The sequence below is a fragment of the Narcine bancroftii genome, chromosome 13 (assembly GCF_036971445.1).
Source record: "Narcine bancroftii isolate sNarBan1 chromosome 13, sNarBan1.hap1, whole genome shotgun sequence".
NCBI lineage: Eukaryota > Metazoa > Chordata > Chondrichthyes > Torpediniformes > Narcinidae > Narcine > Narcine bancroftii.
The window spans coordinates 71861442-71881072 of record NC_091481.1 but is presented as its reverse complement, the minus strand read 5'-3'; the positions used below and the strand labels follow the sequence as shown (position 1 = coordinate 71881072).

Genomic DNA, 19631 nt, shown 5'->3' with positions numbered 1-19631 from the left:
TGAAACGAATAGGGTCAAGAGGCTTTCCTGCCCTTGGTATGAACGAGTAGGATTCTTTTTGACAAGTCACTGTTGAAAGAAAACAGTTTCCAGAAGGTGCAGCAAGTCTCACAGACGGGACACATCACTTGCAACCTCGGAAGAAACCACTTTGTGGATATTTTCTCATTCAGAATCATGGTTAAACAATACAATGCTCCCAAGATGGAAACAACAGACAAGGCAGGAACTGGCGGCCTTCAGACGGTCTCAGCAATCTCAAGTTAGGGAGCAAATACATCAGACGAGATGTCTTTGAAGTTTGCAATCGATTACTGTTGGAACGTGCATGGATAGGAAGGTGGAAGATTAGAAGCACGAACCATCCGAGATGATCATGTTCATAAAACAATATTTACCTATTTACTTGTATAGATGAAATATTTGTCCTGCACATGGACCATGTGTGTGTTATGTCTGGTTGTGTGTCTGCGCATTTTTGCTCAGAGGACCAGAGAATGCGGTTAGATCGGTTTGTACTTGTACAATTGGATGACAATAAACTTGACTTGGAACAGAAAGCTCCACTTTGGTTAAATCACTTCATAGGCTGCGCTCAAATTCCAATACTAGAAAATAAACTCAAATAGCAATAAAAAGTAGGGACCCTCCGTGACGTTTCCACTGCCCAAGCCAAATACACCTCATTGCCAAGATCAACGAAACTAGCATCGATCTGAAATCTGATCAACACACAGGCATTTCAGGATGGTGCAACTAGTTGATGCCCCTCCTCTTCTAGTGAGCGTCAGCTGCACAAGCCCTTCCATTGGACTTCATGGGATGAAGCCTGTCAAGACACAACAACGTACACAGAGCGAGATTGTGTGTGTATTCCCATACCTTGTAATGGAAATCAGCTGGTAGGGTCCTGGAACCAATTAGTTTCCTTAACAGGTATGCTCTCCAGTCTGTGGTTTTGCTCTGTACAGCTGCATAGAGGACATCACCAATCAATACCAAGTCACCTCACATGACAGCAGCATTCTCAACCCTTTTGTTATGGCTGCACCCCCCTCCAAGGTCTCTGCTCAAGGTTTATGCACCTGCTTCCCTGTGAACATTAGAAATAGGAGCAGGAGTCGGCCACTCGGCCCGTTGAGGCTGCTCCGCCATTCAATGAGATCATGGCTGATCTGATGATAGGATCATCTCCACCCACCTGCCTTTTCCCCACATCCCTCAATTCCCCTACTATGTAAAAATCTATCCAACCTTGTCTCAAACATATTCATTGAGATCGCCTCCACTGCTTCAATAGATGGCGAATTCAATAGATTCACCACCCTCTGGGAAAAGCAGTTCCTCCTCAGCTCAGTCCTAAACCTACTACCCTAAATCTTGAGGATGTGTCCCCTAGTTCTGGTCTCTCCCCACCAATGGGAACAACTTACCTCGCTCTAGCTTATCTACGTCTTTCATGAAGCAGTCAAGTTTTGGTTTCTTCCAACTACATAAAAAATATTTATGTTACATGAAGTGGAAAGAAAGCAAGGCTTTTACTTCAGTGTACTCAAGTGTGTGACCAGCTGCATCATGGTCTGGTATGGGAACACCAATACCTCAGAGAAAAAACCCCAGAACATCACAGGTAAAACCCTCCCCATTATCAAGAACATCTACAGGCAACTCTGCCATTGGAGAGCAGCAGCAATCATCAATGATCCACATCACCCAGCACACTGTCTGTTCTCGCTGCTGCTCTCCATGAGGCGTTGGTTCCACAAGACTCGCACCACCAAGTTCAGAACAGCTGCTACCCCTCCACCATCAGACTCCTTAACAACAAACTCAATCATGGACTTATTTAAAAACTTATTGTACACTTTGCTATTTTTTTTCTATCTCTGTATTGTACAGTTCACATTTCTTATCTGTTTACAGGTGTACATTTGAACTGCCAATGGGTGGCAATCCTGCCTGGCCTGCAGGAAAAAGAATCTCAGGGCTGGATCTGATGTCAGGTATGTACTCTGACAATAAAATCCAAATCTGAAATGTGCTGAGGCTCTCCGCAAGAAAACAGCCTTCAAGCTGCTACAGAAATGCACAGAATTTAATGGGGTGGGGGTGATGATTTGGACTGGACTGGGTGGGGCTGAGGAAGCTATGGGAGCACTGGAGGCAAATCCACGGACACTCGGTGACTCCGGGGAGGGGGGAGATACTCTTTTGCTTCTCTTTCTCTGACTGGAAGATGTTCTTCAGGCAATTTCTGCTGATCACGAATCTATCTGCCTTACAGCAGACAAAAGGCATTTTCATGTAATATGCCACTGTCTTTATTACAAGACAATAAATCGAATCTTGAATCTTAAATTCTCAAGTTCCAATGAACTATTCTACTCAATCACTCAGTGTCAATTCTAAGGACAGGACTTCATTCCAGGAATTAAAGTAGTAAACTTGGTGCAGCAAAGGAAAGAAACCAAATTGTAGACAATATTCTGAGAGTGATTTGTACAAAACCTTACATAAAGGCAGTAAAAGTTGGATTACAAGCCTCTTGTCCTTAACAACATAATAGGAGCAGGAGTTGGTCATCTGTGAAGCCTGCTCTGCCATTCAATAAGATTATGGCTGATCTGGTCGTGGACTTGGATCCACTAAAGGACGGTTAGAGCAGCGATTATTGCAACGTGATGCCAGCAATGTGGGTTCGAATCCCATGTGGTCTGTAAGAAGTTGATACATTGTCCTGGATTTCTCCAAGGGCTCCAGTTTCCTCCCACCGTTCAAAACGTACCGGGATTGTAGGTCAATTGGGCGGCACGGGCTCGTGGGGTGAAAGTTTAAAAACTGCCCGTTTCCCATAATCCACACTACCTCATTTCTTCAAACATTTATGTGCATTTTAAATACATTCAATGAGGCTGCCTCCATTTCCTCCTTGGCAGAGAATCGACTGATTCACTCGCCTGCCAGTAGACTCCACCACCCTGCTTCTCTCATAAATGCTCCTTTCATGTGTCTCTGCAAGATTCCCCCCTCCTCCCTCTGAACTCCAGTGAGTATAGTCCAAGGCTGCTCAACCTCTCCACAAAAAATAAAACCCATTAATTTCCAAAAATTAACCTGATGAACCTCTCAACCCCACCAACAACTCGCTCCAGATGTGTGACAGACATCAAGAACACACACAATTTCCCAGTACCAATATTTCCAAGACTCACCTTTCAGTTATTGTTTTTTTAATTTTCCTACCACAGACATGAATATCAGTGATCTTTCCTCTCACCTCCCAACCCACATCCACAAATACTGATTTTTAAGTAAAAAATTTTTTTCTTGTGATAATCAGGCTTTATATTGTTTCTTGGAAAGCTCAAACGATAGACAATTCCTTTTCCCCACCATCAATTCCTGCCCTCCACCAGCCATTCCCACCCCTAAGACTACAAGCTGACCACCCACCTAAACTCCTCCTCTCCTAGAGAGCTACATGAACATCCCAAGGTCCACATACACCCCTCCCACTCCTTTCCCGCTCCTTCTGCCCCTCTCCCCTTTCTTCTTGTCCCTACCTTCTGCTCCCCCTCCAACCTGCCCCCATTCCACCACCCTTCGCCTCTCTCCCCCCTCCTCCCTTCTGTATCCCTCTCCCTTCCACTTCCCTCCTCCTGTCCCTCTCTTCCACCCACCTTGCTCCCGCTCCTGCCTTCCACCCCCATCACATCACATGATTGGGGAGGAACCTGATAACATGTTCTATCAATAATAAAAACACAGGAGCCAGGACATACCCTGGGGAGGCACTAGAGGTTTGTTCAGCGTCGCACACCAGCCAATAGTGTGAATATCCGCACTCCCAAGATTATACCAAAAGTCTTGCCGCGAGTTATTTTCAAATCCTTCGTATCTCAGTAACGATTTGTAACCTGGAAAGTGAGAATGAAATATGAAAAAAATTAAAATTTTCTAAAAGGTTTAAATGGTTTTATTTGTTAAAGAAGTACAATATAACTGAAAAAGCAAACTGTGGTCCACTCAAGTTCAAGAACAACCCGACGAAACAGCGTTCTCCAGTCCTCAGTGCAAAACACACAGACACACATTCAGACAAACTATACATATGCAGAACATATATGCAGATACATAAATAAATAAATAGTTTAATAAACTGTAGAGTCGTGGAGGGTTCACCAGGCAAGCATACCATTTCCAAATCACCCCATCAACTTGCGTGGCCACTTTCACAGAACTGGGGACCTGGACCCTGACATCCTTTTGCACATCAAGACTTTGAAGACCATTAACCATGTACATTTCCCTTACCTTTTGACCTCCCAAAGTGCACACCTCAGATTTATTGTCAGAATAAATGCATGACATCAAATACAACCCTGATATTCCTTTTCCTGTGGCCCAGGCGCAATTACCCCTTAGTGCAAATAAAAATTAGGTACAGAAGTAAATAAATAAAGATATGTAAACAAACTGACTGTGCAATACAGAGAAAAAGGTCAATAAAGTGCAAAACTAAAAGTCCTTAAGACCCTGATTGAGATTGTTGTTGGTGCATCATCCAGTTGCCCTCCCTCCTGTATGCTGCCCCATCGCCCATTTTTTTTAAAATACAAATCCAGATTAAACTCCACCTGCTATTTCCCCACCTACATCTGTGACTGATCTCTAATCTCTTGCATCAATCTACCTGTCTACAACTTCACCAACCTTGGTGTTATCTGCAAATTCGAGGGAGAAAACCAAACACGAGTTCATTTGTTTTAAACCATTTCAATATTTTTAAATCATTTCTTTTTTTTAGTTCTGTCTATTTAAACATGTTTTACCTACTAGACCACACATGTCAAACTCTGGCCCGCGGGCCAGATATAATTATATTTGGCCCGCAAGATCATTTCAAAAATGTATTAGAGGTGGCCCGCCCTGCAGCGAGAGCTGATGCTGTTTTTTGGTAATGTCACCCCCACCATCCTCCCCCTTCATTGCACATCCTTCCCCATTGTAACACTAGAAATTGTAACTCGAGAAGTCTGTCGATGTCATCAGCCGGCAAGCCGGTTGGAAGGCTCCCCGCACAACCAGTCACTTCTCCCACCTGTCGAGCGGTGCGGCGGATTGGCGAGCGCCTGTGATTTCCTGCCAGCGCGACGGACATGGCAGGCTGCGCACGGCCCCAGGGCAGCGCGAGCCCCGCGCGACTGGCACCGGACGGCCCTTCCACAGCGCGAGCGCACTTCTCCCGGTCGCCACGGCCTTCAGCGCTTGCACCCGCGCGGACCCCAGGGACGGCTGGTTCGGCCCTGCACGTGATGAGAGAGATGGTGGTTGTCCACAAAGGCTGATCGGCAGCGCGCTGGGCCTGAGTGGGTGGGTAAGCAGGGGTGGGCAGAGGGTGTAGGTGAGGAGTAATGGGCAGGGGAAGTTATGGTGGTGCGAGGGGCAGTTAGAGGGAGGGATGAGTAGAAGGAGGGGTGGATAGGGAAGAGGTAAAAGGGGAGGGGCAGGGCGAGTAGGGGAGGGGTGATTAGAGGGTGAGAGACAGGTAGAGGGAGGAACAGGTTGAGGGGAGAGGCAGTAGAGGGGCATGTATAGGATGGGGTGGGTAGAGACAGAGCGAGTGGAGTGAGGGGTGAGTAGAGGTTGGGTCAGGTAGAGGGATGGTGGGTCGAGGGTGAATAGAGCCCTATAGCCTGAGGAGTGAGCAGGAAATGCTGAGTCCTGATGCAGGCCAAAATGGACACAGCCTGTGAATGCTGACTACATCTCCACAGGGACCAAATAGGTTTCCCTCAGGTCAAGCAAAGGGTGAACTTGAGCTACCTACTCCTGACCTGTAACATTATCCTCCTAAAGTTATATCCTAAAGTTTAACATTACATATGTTGAAAGAAGAGAAAACATGCAGATGTTGTTGAAAATTTTCAATAAGTATTTAGTTCAGCCCTCGACTTAGTCCAAGTTTTTAATTTTGGCCCTCCGTGAATTTGAGTTTAACACCCCTGTACTAGACCATTAACAGATTCTAAAACTCTTGCAAACCTTTAGAAGCTTGCCTGGTGATCAACAGGGTACAATTCCTGACACTTACCAGGTGCTTGCAGCTTGATCTACTTGTTGGCTGTTTCTCACATAGTCAGGGGAAAAAAGAATTGGGCTGTTGGTCTCTGGAAGCAGACACAACAGCAGCGAGACAGGTCCATCACAATCCAGCCTATTGCCTTCCCAAAAGAAGGCAATTTTACTCTGACTCTACGCCCCACCCAACCGCCCCCCCACCCCCCATGGTCTGTTCTGCTGCCCATTCTCACACTGCATAACTGATTGTGGACTTCAGGAAGGGAAATCAGGAGAACACAAACCAGTCCTCATAGGGGTCTGAAACTTCAAATCCCTGGGGGCCAACATCTCTGAAGATCTATCCACATCGAAGAAATCACGAAGAAGACTCGCCAGCGTTTATATTTTGAGGAGTTTGAGGAGATTTGTTACATCACCAAAGTCTCTTGCAAATTTCTACAGGTGGACCGTGGAGAGCATTCTGACTGGTTGCATCACTGTCTGGTTGCATCACTGTCTGGTACGGAGGAGCCAATGCACAGGACAGGAAAATCTACAGAGGATTGTGAACTCAGCCAGCACCATCATGGGCATTAGTCCACTCCATCGAGGAGATCTTCAAGAGGCCGTGTCTTAAGAAAGCAGTCTCTATCGTCAAGGGCCCCCACCACCCAGGCCATGGCCTCTTCACTCTGCTACCATCGGGAAGGAAGTACAGGAACCTGAAGACGACCATGCAACAGTACAAAAACAGCTTCCTTCCCTCCACCATCAGATTTCTGAACGGACAATGAACCAGACACTCCCCTCACTTTTTCTTCTTTTGTACCAATTCATTTTTCTTCCCAAATAGTGCAATTACAGAATTGTAATTTATAGCAATTCTTTCCACCTGTAATGTACAATAATGCTGCCACAAAACTACACATTTCCTGACACACGTTCATGACAATAAACCTGATTCTGAATCATCTCCATTTCTTTTTGGAGATGTTTCCACGAAACAGTAGAGACAAACTGAGCGCAGAGCCAGATCTCAACTCCCTGAACATCGGTCTGTGCTGGAGTCCTTCACCAGACAGAGGAAAGGGCCCCAATCCCCTCATGGCCAAGTTCAGGTGACAATTATCTGCAAAGCAGGATCCAGTGCTGTTCTAAGACAGAATCAATAGGACCTACCTGCTAATTTGACAACACTTGCTATCCAGAAAACTTTGTTAGGAAGATTACAGTTATGGTTCAAAACCTCCACTTTCATCCCTTCTGAAACATCTTCCCACTGGTCAAATAGTGGAACCTAAATGGGAAACATTAGACATTGCATTAATTTATCCTTTAAAAAAATACGAGATTTTGCCTGTTTAAAATCCTGAAGATTAGGGATTAAGTACAACTTTAGTTGAGTAGATAATTCAGGCCACAGTGGGTGCTGAATCACCACAGATGCTACCATTCAGACAAGACAGGTCATACTCACTGAAGGAGATCAGCCCTTCAGTGATGCTTGGTGGTGGACCAGGTGATTGTACCATGTTACAAATAAACACACACGGCCCATCCAATAGCAAACAATGAACGAATGATCGAATCAGGAGTCAACAACATGTCCCTTGTTCCCTGTTATAACATTCAATTTACAATGGTTTTATTCATTTCTGATCAGGAATGGAACCCTTCAGATCCTGGGGAGAGCCTAGCCGTTCCTTCAATACCAGTTAACAAGAGGTACTTCTGTCCGACTACTTATAAAACATAAGAAATCTCAGTATCTTACTTTACAAACATATAGAACAGAAAAAGTGATAATGAGAACTAAACAGAGGTATTATGAATAGGATGAAAGGACACACAAGGTGCTGGCATGGCAGTTAAAAACAGAACAAGCATCAAGAATGATTATTGCAACTAAAAATGATTCTAATTTAATTACTTATAAACACAAGAAATTAATGAAAAATTTAAACCATTTTACATGAAACTATATCAATCAGAATCTGTAATAGATAATAATAGATAATTTTTTTGTCACAAATAAATTTACCTAAACTAAATCTGCAAGAGCAAAGAGAATGGCTGCCCTTTTCTCCCTAGTGGAGGTTAGGGAAGCACTGAACTTATTACAAAGTAATAAGTCGCCAGGAGAGGATGTCTTTCCACCTGAGCTTTATAACATTTAAGGATTTATTAATTTCTTCATTTATGGATGTATTAGGACAGCTAGCTGAAACATACAACTTACTGGAATCTTTTAATATGGCAATAATAACAGTAATATCAAAAGATGTTCCTTTAAAACCAGTATTGTATAGACCAATTTCATTGTTAAATGCAAGCTATAAAATAGTAGCAAGATTTTTAGCAAATTTTTCCAAAATTAATAAATATGGACACCAAACTGGTTTTGTTAAAAAGAGAAAATTAGCATATAATGTGACTAGATATTATTGAGCATAATACATTTAGTGCAAAAAAAAAAGGAGACTAAAGTGTAACGGTGGCTTTGGAGGCTGAAAAGCATTTGATAGGTTAGAATGGGAATTTTTTTATTCATAGTACTTGATAAATTTAGATTGGGGCCAATATTTTCTAATTGGATTAAAGCAAAAGCAGAAGTTTGTAACAAATGTCCACATCTTTTCAATTAACTAGGTCCAGTAGACAAGGATGTCCATTACCTCCTTTAGCAATAGAACTGTTAGCAGAATTGGTTTGGTCCGATTTTGACATTAAAGGTTTTAAAGTTAGCAGAAAGGAATACAAGATTAACTTGTATGCAGAAGATGTAATCATTTATTTGACAGAACTGGAAAATTCATTGAGTGAATTATATTTAAGGTTAGAAGAACATGGAATAGAATTTGGATATTAAGTAAATTGAGATTATGCCCCTTACTGGAGGTGATTATTCTCAGTGTAAAAGAAATTCTCCATTTAAATGGCCATTAAATGGAATAAAATATTTAGGGATACCAGTCGATAATAATTTAAATAATATATACAAATTAAATTAAACTAGACCTCTTTACTTAAGAAAGTTGAAGAAGATTTTTAAAAAAAGTAACGGGATTGCCAATAACATTATTGGGAAGAGTTAATTTTATAAAAATGAATACATTTCCAAGAGTGAAATATCATTTTCAAACATTAACTATATCCCTTGCGCAAAAATTATTTCAAGAACTAAATAAATATGTAAGGAAATTTCTTTGGAAGGGCAAAATGTCAAGAGTATCATTAGAAAAATTAACATGGAAATATGAATTGGCAGGTCTGCAATTTCCCAAAAATTATTTTAGAGCCACACAAATGAAATTTCTCTCTTCCTTTTATGGAGAGAAACCAGCATGACTCAAAATAGAGATGGATAAGAGAGAAGATTTTATATATAAATGGGAACAGAGATTAATATCTGGAGACAGAGATACACTAATGTTGAAGCACGTGATTAATATATGGAACAAAGTAAACAATTAAATTGGAATAAGGAATTAAGGGTTAATTAAAATGCCTTTGATTCAAAATAGACTTGTACTATTTACTATGAATAATACTTTTTAATATTTGGTTCTCTCAAGGAATTAGAAATATAGAAAATTGTTATGAAGGATAAAATTTAATGTCATTTGATCAATTAAAAATAAATATGGAATAGAGAATATTTTATTATCAATTAAAGGGATAGTTACGCGATAAACTAGGTCCAACAATGTTATTGTCTGAAAGAAGTGAAATAGAAATGTAGATTTACTAAGACATTTAAACCTGCTACATAGATATTATTGCAAAAAGGATCTTCAAAGCAGGGAATTCACAGATCTAGATAGAGATGGGAAATGGATTTCAATTCAAGTATTGGAGAGAAAAACTGGCAGGAATTATGTTATGGTAGCATGACAAAGACAGTAAATGTCATATATAGATTGGTGCAATAGGATTTTTTGCATCAATTGTACCTCGTCTATAAAAATTTTAATAGATTGAAAGTCGATCTATCAGATAAATGTAGTCAAGAGATAGGCACTTTTTTGCATTCTACATGGTCATGTTCAAAATTGAGAACATTTTGGATAGAATTAGAAACATTTTTAGAACAGTTACAGGAGTTAAACTTCCACAAGATCCAATGTGTTTTTTTTTATTGGGCAAATTTTCAGCGATAAAACCAAGATTGAAATTGAATTTTTTCCAAAATGAATTGATGAAAATTGCTTGAGCAGTTGGAAGAAAATGTACAGTAGTAACTTGGAAATCAGATTCCCATTTGGGAATGGAAAGATAGCATACAGAAATATATAGTTGTATACTTTGAGAAAATTTCACATAATTTAAGGAATAAATAGGTTTTCTGAAAATTTGGCACCCAAGTACAAATTTTTAAAAAGCTTTCCCTGAACCTCATGAAACATTGCTAACTCCTTGGGATAAATAAATGATGATATTGAAGGCAAAGTTGTATGAATGGGTGATGATATTTTGGTAACCAGGTTTGTTTTTTGTCCTTTTTTTAAAAAAATTTCTGTATTTTTCTTTCTATCTTTCTTTACTCTTTTATTTTTGGGATTATTATTTGGGGGAGGGGTTAGTGAGGTTTATTGGGGCAGGGGTTAGTGAGGTTTATTGGGGCATAATTTGTATTATGTATAATTGATTTGAATATTTGATTGACTTTTTCTGCATTAGGAAACTAATACATGTATGAAAACTTAAATATTAAAAAAAACCCATAAGAAATAGGAGGAGGAGTCAGCCTTCTGGCCCATCAAGCCTCTTGCACCATTCAACATGATCATAGTTGATCTGATAATAGGCTCATCTCCATTAACCTGGAAATACTGTCACCTCATCACTGACGAGCTGCATACTACTCAAGGATGCGTGCTTAGCCCACTGCTCTACTCATAAAACACCCATGAGTGTGTGGACAGGCCCAATTCCAATGCTGTCTACAAATTTGCCGATGTCACCATGGTTGTCGGCAGAATCACAAACATCAATGAGGAAGCGAACAGCAGGGAGATGGATCAGCTCGTTGAGTCATGTCACAACAACTTTGCGCTCAACGCTAGAAAAACCAAGGAGGTGATTGTGGACTTCAGATGGAAGTCAGGGGAATGCGAATCAATCCTCATCAAGGGCTCAGTAGTGGAGAGGGTCAAGAACTTCAAATTCCTGGCTGTCAAGATCTCCAAGGATTTTTCCTGGCTTCTTCCCCACTGCCATCAGATTCCTGAATGAACAATGAACCACAGACACTGCCTCACTGACTTTTTCGTTCACTATTGGTATTTATTTTGTAAGGTAGTTTGTCCCACTGGGACAAAAAGATGGTAGGAAAAGGGAACTGAGGCTGAACAAACAGATCAGGTAACAAGAGGAAGAAGGAAGTGAATGTTGGCTATAGAAAGCAGGATATAGTAAGGGCTCATGAGAAATATATGAGAGCCAGGAAGGGGGAATGAGAAGGCCTTGGCATGTAGGATTAAGGAGAATGCCAAGGCATTCCATGTGTATGTGAAAAACAGAAGGATGACGAGAATGAAAGTGGGGGCACTAAAGGATAAAGGAGGCCATGTGTGCCTGGAGGCAGAGGAAGTTGGGGAGGTCCGAAATGAATACTTTGCATCAGTATTCACAAGAGAAATGGTGAGGTGGAAATTGAACAGGCCTGTCTGCTGATCAATGTGGAGATTAAGGAAGCAGAAGTGTTGATCTTCTCAAAAGCATTAAAGTCCAGGGACCAGATGCAATATACCCCAGGATGCTGTGGGAAGCAAGAGAAGAAATAGCTGGGGTAATAGCTATGATCTTTGAATCCTCTTTGGGCACAAAGGAAGTGCCGGAGGTTTGGAGAATGAAAAATGTAGTCCCCTTGTTTAAAAAAGGTAATCAGGAGAATCCTTGGAATTATAGACAATCTTTTTATTTATTTATATTTTTTTAATTTTTCACACTGTGAACCATATCAACCAAAATATGTACAAACATATCTCATTAAATTTACACAGTGGTCTTTTCTTCCCCCCCTTTTCCCTCCGTCCCCCCTCTACCCACCCCCCTCCAAAACTCATATTCAACATATACAATACAATTAAACAATAAAAAAATATTTTCACACAAAGGAAAATAAACAAGAAAAATGCGTCATCTATTTATTACACACTGAATCAAGTCGTTTTGTCTTATCATTTTCATTCTCATTTTAGGGGATGGAGGTTGTAGGCAAGCTCTCTCTGATATGTTCCATGTATGGTTCCCAAATTTGTTCAAGCATTGTGACTTTATTTTTTAAATTATATGTTATTTTTTCCAATGGAATACATTTATTCATTTCCATGTACCATTGCTGTATACTCAGGCTCTCTTCCATTTTCCAAGTTGACATTATACATTTTTTTGCTACAGTTAAGGCTATCACAATGAATATTTTTTGCACTTTGAGTGCAAATTTGAGGCCTAATTCTCAACTTCTTATGTTACTTCAAAGAAATATCTCTGGTTTTTTTGGTATGTTATTTTTTGTAATTTTATTTAGTATCTGATGTATCTTCCCAAAACGTATTTATTTTCGTACATGCCCAAGTTGCAAGAAATGTTGTTCCCATTACTTTCTTACAGCGAAAACATCTATCAGATAATATTGAATCCCATTTTTAAAATTTTTGAGGACTGATATATAACCTGTGTAACCAATTATACTGCATCATGTGTAACCTTGTGTTTATTGTATTCTTCATAGTTCCAGAACATAACTTTACCCATACTTCATTTTTTATCTGTACGTTTAAATCCATTTCCCACTTCTGCTTAGATTTATAGTTTATTTCATTTTCCTTATCTTGCAGCTTAATGTACATGTTGGTTATAAATCTTTTAATTATCATTGTGTCTGTAATCACATATTCAAAGCTGCTTCCTTCAGGTAATCTCAAGCTGTTTCCCAATTTATCCTTTAAATAAGCTTTCAATTGATGATATGTAAACATTGTATCATGAGTTATTCCATATTTATACTTCAACTGTTCAAATGTTAATAAATTATTTCCCAAAAAACAGTTTTCTATTCTTTTGATTCCTTTTCTCTCCCATTCTCTAAAGGAAAGGTTGTCTATTGTAAAAGGGATTAGCGGATTTTGCGTCAATAGTAATTTTGGTATTTGATAATTCGTTTTTTTCCTTTCCAAGTGGATCTTCTTCCATGTATCAAGTAAGTGATGCAGTACTGGTGAGTTTTTATATTGCACCAGCTTTTCATCCCACTTATAAAGTATATGTTCCAGTACTTTTTCCCCTATTTTATCTCGTTCTATCCTAGTCCAGTCTGGTTTTTCCGTTGTCTGGTAAAAATCTGATAAATACCTTAATTGTGCGGCTCTATAATAATTTCTAAAATTTGGTAACTGTAAACCACCTTGATTTTACCTCTCTGCTTATTTATCTAACGCTACCCTCAGATTCCTCCCTTTCCACAAGAATTTCCTTATTAATCTTTAGTTCCTTAAAGAATTTTTCTGTTAAGGGAATTGGTAATGTTTGAAATAAGTATTGTATCCTTGGGAACACATTCATTTTAATGCAATTTACCCTCCCTATCAACATTAGTGGTAATTCTTTCCAATGTTATGTCTTTTTTCCTGCAATTTCTTTATTAGTGGCTGATAATTTAGTTTGTACAAGTGGCTTAATTTATTATCTAACCTGATCCCTAGGTATCGGATTGCTTGTGTTTGCCATTTAAATTCTTTTTAAAATTCTGTATCGTCTGCGTTACTCATTGGCATCACTTCACTTTTATTTGCGTTGATCTTCTACCCTGATATTTCTCCATATTCCTTCAATTTCTTATGTAATTCTTTTACTGATCCCTCTGGTTCTGTTAAGTATACTATGATGTCATCTGCAAATAAGCTGATTTTATACTCCTTCTCCTTTATTTAATTTTCTATTCTTATCAGTTCTGCCAAAGGTTCTATTGCTAAGGCGAACAGTGAGGGGGATAGTGGACATCCCTGTCCATTTGACTTACTTAATTTAAAGTGACTCGATACATATCGATTTACTGTTACCTTCGCCAACGGTTCATTATACAATGCTTTAATCCAATTTATATATTTTTCTGGTAGATTGAACTTTTGTAATACTTTAAATAAGTAATTCCACTCTACTCTGTCAAAGGCTTTTTCTGCATCTAGAGCAACAGCCACTGTTGGTTTCTTATTTCCTTGAACTGCATGAATTAAATTAATAAGTTTACAGACATTATCCGCTGTTTGTCTTTTCTTAATAAATCCAGTTTGATCTTGTTTTACTATTTTAGGTACACAATTGACCAATCTGTTTGCTAATAAATTCACTATGATCTAATAGTCTGAATTAAGTAGAGATATTAGTCTATATGATGCTGGTCTTAATGGATCCTTCCCCGTCTTTGGTATTACTGTAATTATTGCTGTTTTACATAAATCTGGCAAGTTTTTTGTTTCTTCTATCTGGTTCATTACTTCCAGGAGAGGAATTAATAACTCTTGAATCTTTTAGAGGAGGTAACCAAAGAAATTGATAAGGGTAGGGTGGTAGATGTGGTCTACGTGGATTTTAACAAGGCATTTGACAAGGTCCCCTATGAGAGACTCATCCAGAAAGTCATGAGGCACGGGATCAGGGGAAAATTAGCTGTATGGTTAAAACAATTGGCTTGTAGGAAGAAAGCAGAGAGTAGTAGTGAAGAAAAGTATTCTGCCTGGTGGTCAATGACTAGTGTACTGCTGCAAGGACCCAAAATGGGAGGAGAGGAGACCCAGAGAGGCAGGGGGGAGGGGGGGGAGGGGGAGGGACTCAGAGCAAGGGGGACAAAGCAAGGGGGTGGGAGGGAACAGAGCCTTTCACTCACATGTTTGAAGCAGCTAACTGATGCAGCTTGGCAGTTTTGTTCTTCAATATATTTCCCCCACTCAAACCTTTGGTCAGCACCTTGAAAGAAAGAAATAATAAAGAAAGCGAATCATTTAAATAAAATCTCTTTTATTAGGAAGATTTAAAAACAAACTTGCTGTTAACCTGATAAAAAATAAAAATAAATGCTGGAAAAGTCACAGGTCAGGCAGCATCTGGGGAAAGAGTTTGTGTTTTACATCCAAGTCTCTTCATCAGATGAAGGATTCACACCCAAAATCTCTGCCTCTCTCCCCACAGAAGCTGTCTGATGTGCCAAGCCTTGTCTGAATTTCTGTTTTAATACGTCACCACTCCAAACCCGATTCAAGCTCCAACCAATAAATTGGAGCAGTCAGTGAGATGCTGTCTGCCTGGACAGGGTAATAACAACTGCTTTACTGGAGACAACTGGAGAAAGGGCCAATACAGCAGCAACATGAACTCTAGGTGGGTGCTCCAGCGACACCCCACTTCAACAGGATTTTATTTGTAGGCCTGGGAAAAAGGAGTAGTCTCACTAATTATTCGACAGGGCATTGAAAGCCATTAGTTTAAATTTAAAATACAAACTTAAATTTAAAATTTGACATACAGCATGACAACAGGCTATTTCAGCCCACGAGCCCATGTTGTCCAATTACACGTCATTGATCTACAACCTCTGCTACATTTTTGAACAGTGGGAGAAAACCAGAGTCCTGGGGAAAATCCACACAGATAGGGAGAACGTACAAACTCCCTTCAGACAGTGCGGGATGGGAACCCCATTCCCCATCATTGGTGCTAAGAATACTAATTGTTCCAACTATTAGCTCAGCTCTTATTTTCTGATTGTAACCTGGCTGAGTGAGCCAAATGAGACAATAAAACTGGCCACAAGAACTGAGAGGGCTCATGGTGCCCAGTAGAGCTACGCCAGGTTTTCATTCTAAACCAATAGTTAATGACAAATGTGGTCTCATGAGCTCCTCCCTCCAACTGTTGAAACACCTCCCAGTGTTCGCAGAATGGGCACTTATTGAAAAGCTAACTTACCACATACAGGAGGCCATTCAGCCCACAAGATCCCTGCTGACACCTAGCACAACAATCCCATAAGCCCCATTTGAGGATAGAAGAATGAGAGGGGATCTCAGAAACATTTCAAATACTGAAAGGATTGGACAGAGTAGATGTGAATGTTTCCCTTGGTGGGTGAATCCAGGACAAGAGGGCACAGTCTTAGAATTAGGTACCTATTTAAAACAAAGATGAGGAGAAATTTCTTTAGACAGAGGGTCGTGGATTTCTGGAATTCATTTCCACACACAGCTGTGGAGGCTCGATCACTGAGGGAGTTTAAGGAGGGGATTGATAGGTATCTAATTAGACAGGGTATCAAGGGATATGGGGGAAAAGGCCAGTAATTGGATCTAGATGGGAGAACAATTTAGCTCAGGGTGGATTTGCCAAGCAGATGATGGGCTGAATGGTCTACTTCTATTCCTTTATCTTGGGATCTTCAACTTCCCCCTCTCCCTGGAGTGCTGTTACTTTTTCTCCCAGATGCCCCTTCACCACTTTTGATTGTTTTGCCACTTGCCAAGGGAGGTGTAACGAGCAGCATATCTCTGGGATGTGGGCAGATGATCCCATGGACACAAACTCCACCAGAGATCAGCATCCAACCGGGATCCCTGCGGCTGAGGCAGTGCCACCACCTAGTTTGTCAACGTTAGTAACGCACGAAAGACTGCAGGCACCGTGGGTGAAGTAAAAACATGATGCTGGAGAAATTCAGTAGGTCAAACATTTCCTTTACACAGCAAAGATAAAAGGGACATCAACATTTCAGGCTTGGACCCTACATCAAAAAAAAAACAAAATGTAGGCATGTGCCTGGTAATCTTTGCTGTATAAAGTTCATTGTTTTGACCTGCTGAGTTTCTCCACCTTTGTGTTTTTACTCGTTTTCCACCAAGCTCTTCCCCCTCCCCTTATAATTTTTTGGATGAACAGTAATTGGAAACACAGCCAGATCCGTAAAACCACACCTTGCTCGGGATGGTGGGGTGGGGGGCAGGGATTAGTCCTTCTCGGTTATGCTGTTGATCGGTTTCCAGACTTTACGAGTCTTACCAGAACTGCCACTCTGAGTACTCTTTGCCTCCAGCCCTGCCGATTGATTAGGCAGAAAATACCCCCGTTTCGCTGCCCATTTAGCTTTGTTCAACACCTTTGCTTTCCTCGTTGGTGGCTTCCCCTGTGCACCAAGAAGAAAGTAATCATTACACAAACACAAGATGACCAGGTCAGGCAAGATTTGAGGGGAGAGATTTTAGATTTGTTGCCAGAGTATATGCATGACATCACATACAACCTTGAGATTCTTTTTCCTGTTGGTGAGTCAAAATTACCACTTATTGGTCATACAAAAATCTGTACTCAATGTACACATGCAAACAAATAAAGAGGTAAAACACTAAAATCTGCAGACACCATGATTTGTGATTGAAGTAAAATCACAATGTTGGAGAAACTCAGCTGGTCTAACAGTGATCTTTATACAGCAAAGATAAAGATACATAACCAACGATTCAGGCTTGAGCCCCTCATCAACACATCAGCAAAATGTAGGTAGTTGCCCATATAATTTTTGAAAGGTGGGAGGAAACTTGATCACCTGGAGGAAACCCACGCACACTCGGGGAGAACGTACAAACTCCTTCCAGACAGCACCACATTCGAACCCAAGTCGCTGGCACTGTAAAAACATTGTGATAGCCATGCCGACCCTATTGGCTGAGACATTTGGATAGTCTGTCGCTCCACTGATCTGTGGATTCCCCCCTTGTGAATAAGACAACAAACCCCAGGCTCAGGGATTTATCAGACTGATTGGATTTTTGTGGTTTTTTTTTTTTAAAAAAGGGCCCTGATCAGTGAGGTTAGATTAATACAGGTCGAGAACTAACGAAACAGAAGAACTGCAGATGCTGGAACCTTGACAATCAACGAGAAGCTGAAGGAACTCAGTGGAAATAAAGATAAACATTTCGGGTTGGCTTTTTTTCCTCAATGAACAGCAGTGGACTCAGAATGGCAGGTAGGAGTCAAACGTTTTGCCGAGGGCATGAATATGGTGTGGACCAAAGAACCGGCTGCATTTTGACATCATTCAGCTGGTCACCATTACAGATGTTCAGCTCCACATCATAAGATGTCAGAGATTAACTTCTACAGCTGTCATTTTTGCGGATTCTACAATGGCATCCATTGTATCACCTTGGGTAAGTGAGATACAGACCAGAGGGCATAGATGAAGGGTGAAAGGGGAAAAGTTTAGGGTGACAAATAGTGCAGCAGTTAGTACAACACTGTTACGGCGCCAGTGATCGGGGCTCTAATCCCACGCTGTCTGTATGGAGTTTGTTCGTTTTCCCCACGTCTGAGTGAGTTTTCCTCCAGGGGCTCTGGATTCATCCCACTGTCCAATATGTATCAGGGGTTACAGGTCAATACAATGTAATTGGGCGGCATGGGCCTGTTACTGTGCTGCAGGTCTAAAAAATAATTAAAAATCATTAGGGAGAACTTCTTCACACAGAGAGTGGTGAGGGTGTGGAATGAGCTGCCAGCTGAGGTGGTGAATAAGGGCTGAATTATAACATTTAACAAGAATCTGTACAGGTAAATGGATGGGACGGGTATGGAGGGCTATGGACTGGGTGCAGGTCAGTGGGACTAAGCAGTAAAATAATTTGGCACAGACGAGAAGGGCAAAAGGCTTGTTTCTGTGCTGTAATATTCTATGATTCTATTCATGGAATTCAGTGAACAGTGCCCCTGACCTTGAGCTAAACAGTTACAAGAACAAAGAACAGTTCACGTGGAAACATTGGACATAGCTGGTTGTGTCTTAGGACTGGCCAAGAGGTGGTGATAACTAACCTGCAAGCGGGCCAGGATGCTGGCTTTCTTCGAGTTGGAAGAGTAGCTCCGTGCACAAGAGACATTGCAGAACCTCTTCGTTTTGGAATAGAAAGTTTCCCGGACTCCTTTAATGCCACACAACTCGCAGATCGCTTCAATGATTGAAAACAAAAGAACAGCACAATTTTAAACAACAAAACCGAAACAGGTGAGGAAGTGCTGGGCTTCATAAGTTGGGGGATCAAGTTCAAGAGACAAGAGGTCATGTGGCAACTCTACAAATCTCTGGTGAGACCACACTTGGAGTGTTGTGTTCAGTTCTGGCCACCTCATTACAGGAAGGATGTGGAAGCTATGGAGAAGGGGAAGAGGAGATTTACCAGGATGTTGCAGGGATTGGAAAGCAAGTCTTATGAGGCAAGGTTAGCAGAGCTGGGACTTTTCTCTTTGGAGCATAGAAGGATGAGAGGAGACTTAATAGCAGTCTACAAGATTCTGAGAGATAGATCAGGTGGTCAGTGAGAGCCTTTTTCCCAGGGTGGGAGTAGCAAACACCTGGTCCAACTGCGCCTCCCCGAACTGGTCCAACTGCGCCTCCCCGAACTGGTCCAACTGCGCCTCCCCGAACTGGTCCAACTGCGCCTCCCCGAACTGGTCCAACTGCGCCTCCCCGAACTGGTCCAACTGCGCCTCCCCGAACTGGTCCAACTGCGCCTCCCCGAACT

The 19631-nt window shown here is 41.1% G+C and overlaps 1 protein-coding gene across 6 annotated transcripts in view; it reads right to left on the bottom strand.

The window, feature by feature from the left end:
- Positions 1-19631, bottom strand: part of LOC138748355 (lethal(3)malignant brain tumor-like protein 2) — a 96276-nt gene that overhangs the window by 47771 nt on the left and 28874 nt on the right. For all 6 annotated transcript variants that reach the window (XR_011347968.1, XR_011347970.1, XR_011347969.1 and 3 more), the window contains 6 exons: positions 18925-19058; positions 17113-17236; positions 14951-15030; positions 7243-7360; positions 3783-3917; positions 883-971 (listed from right to left, as the gene is read on the bottom strand). Coding sequence is in view for 3 of the 6 variants with exons in the window: in XM_069908398.1 (XP_069764499.1) it covers positions 883-971; positions 3783-3917; positions 7243-7360; positions 14951-15030; positions 17113-17236; positions 18925-19058 (680 nt within the window). In the remaining 3 variants the exon portion in view is untranslated. The remainder of the gene's footprint in view (positions 1-882; positions 972-3782; positions 3918-7242; positions 7361-14950; positions 15031-17112; positions 17237-18924; positions 19059-19631) is intronic.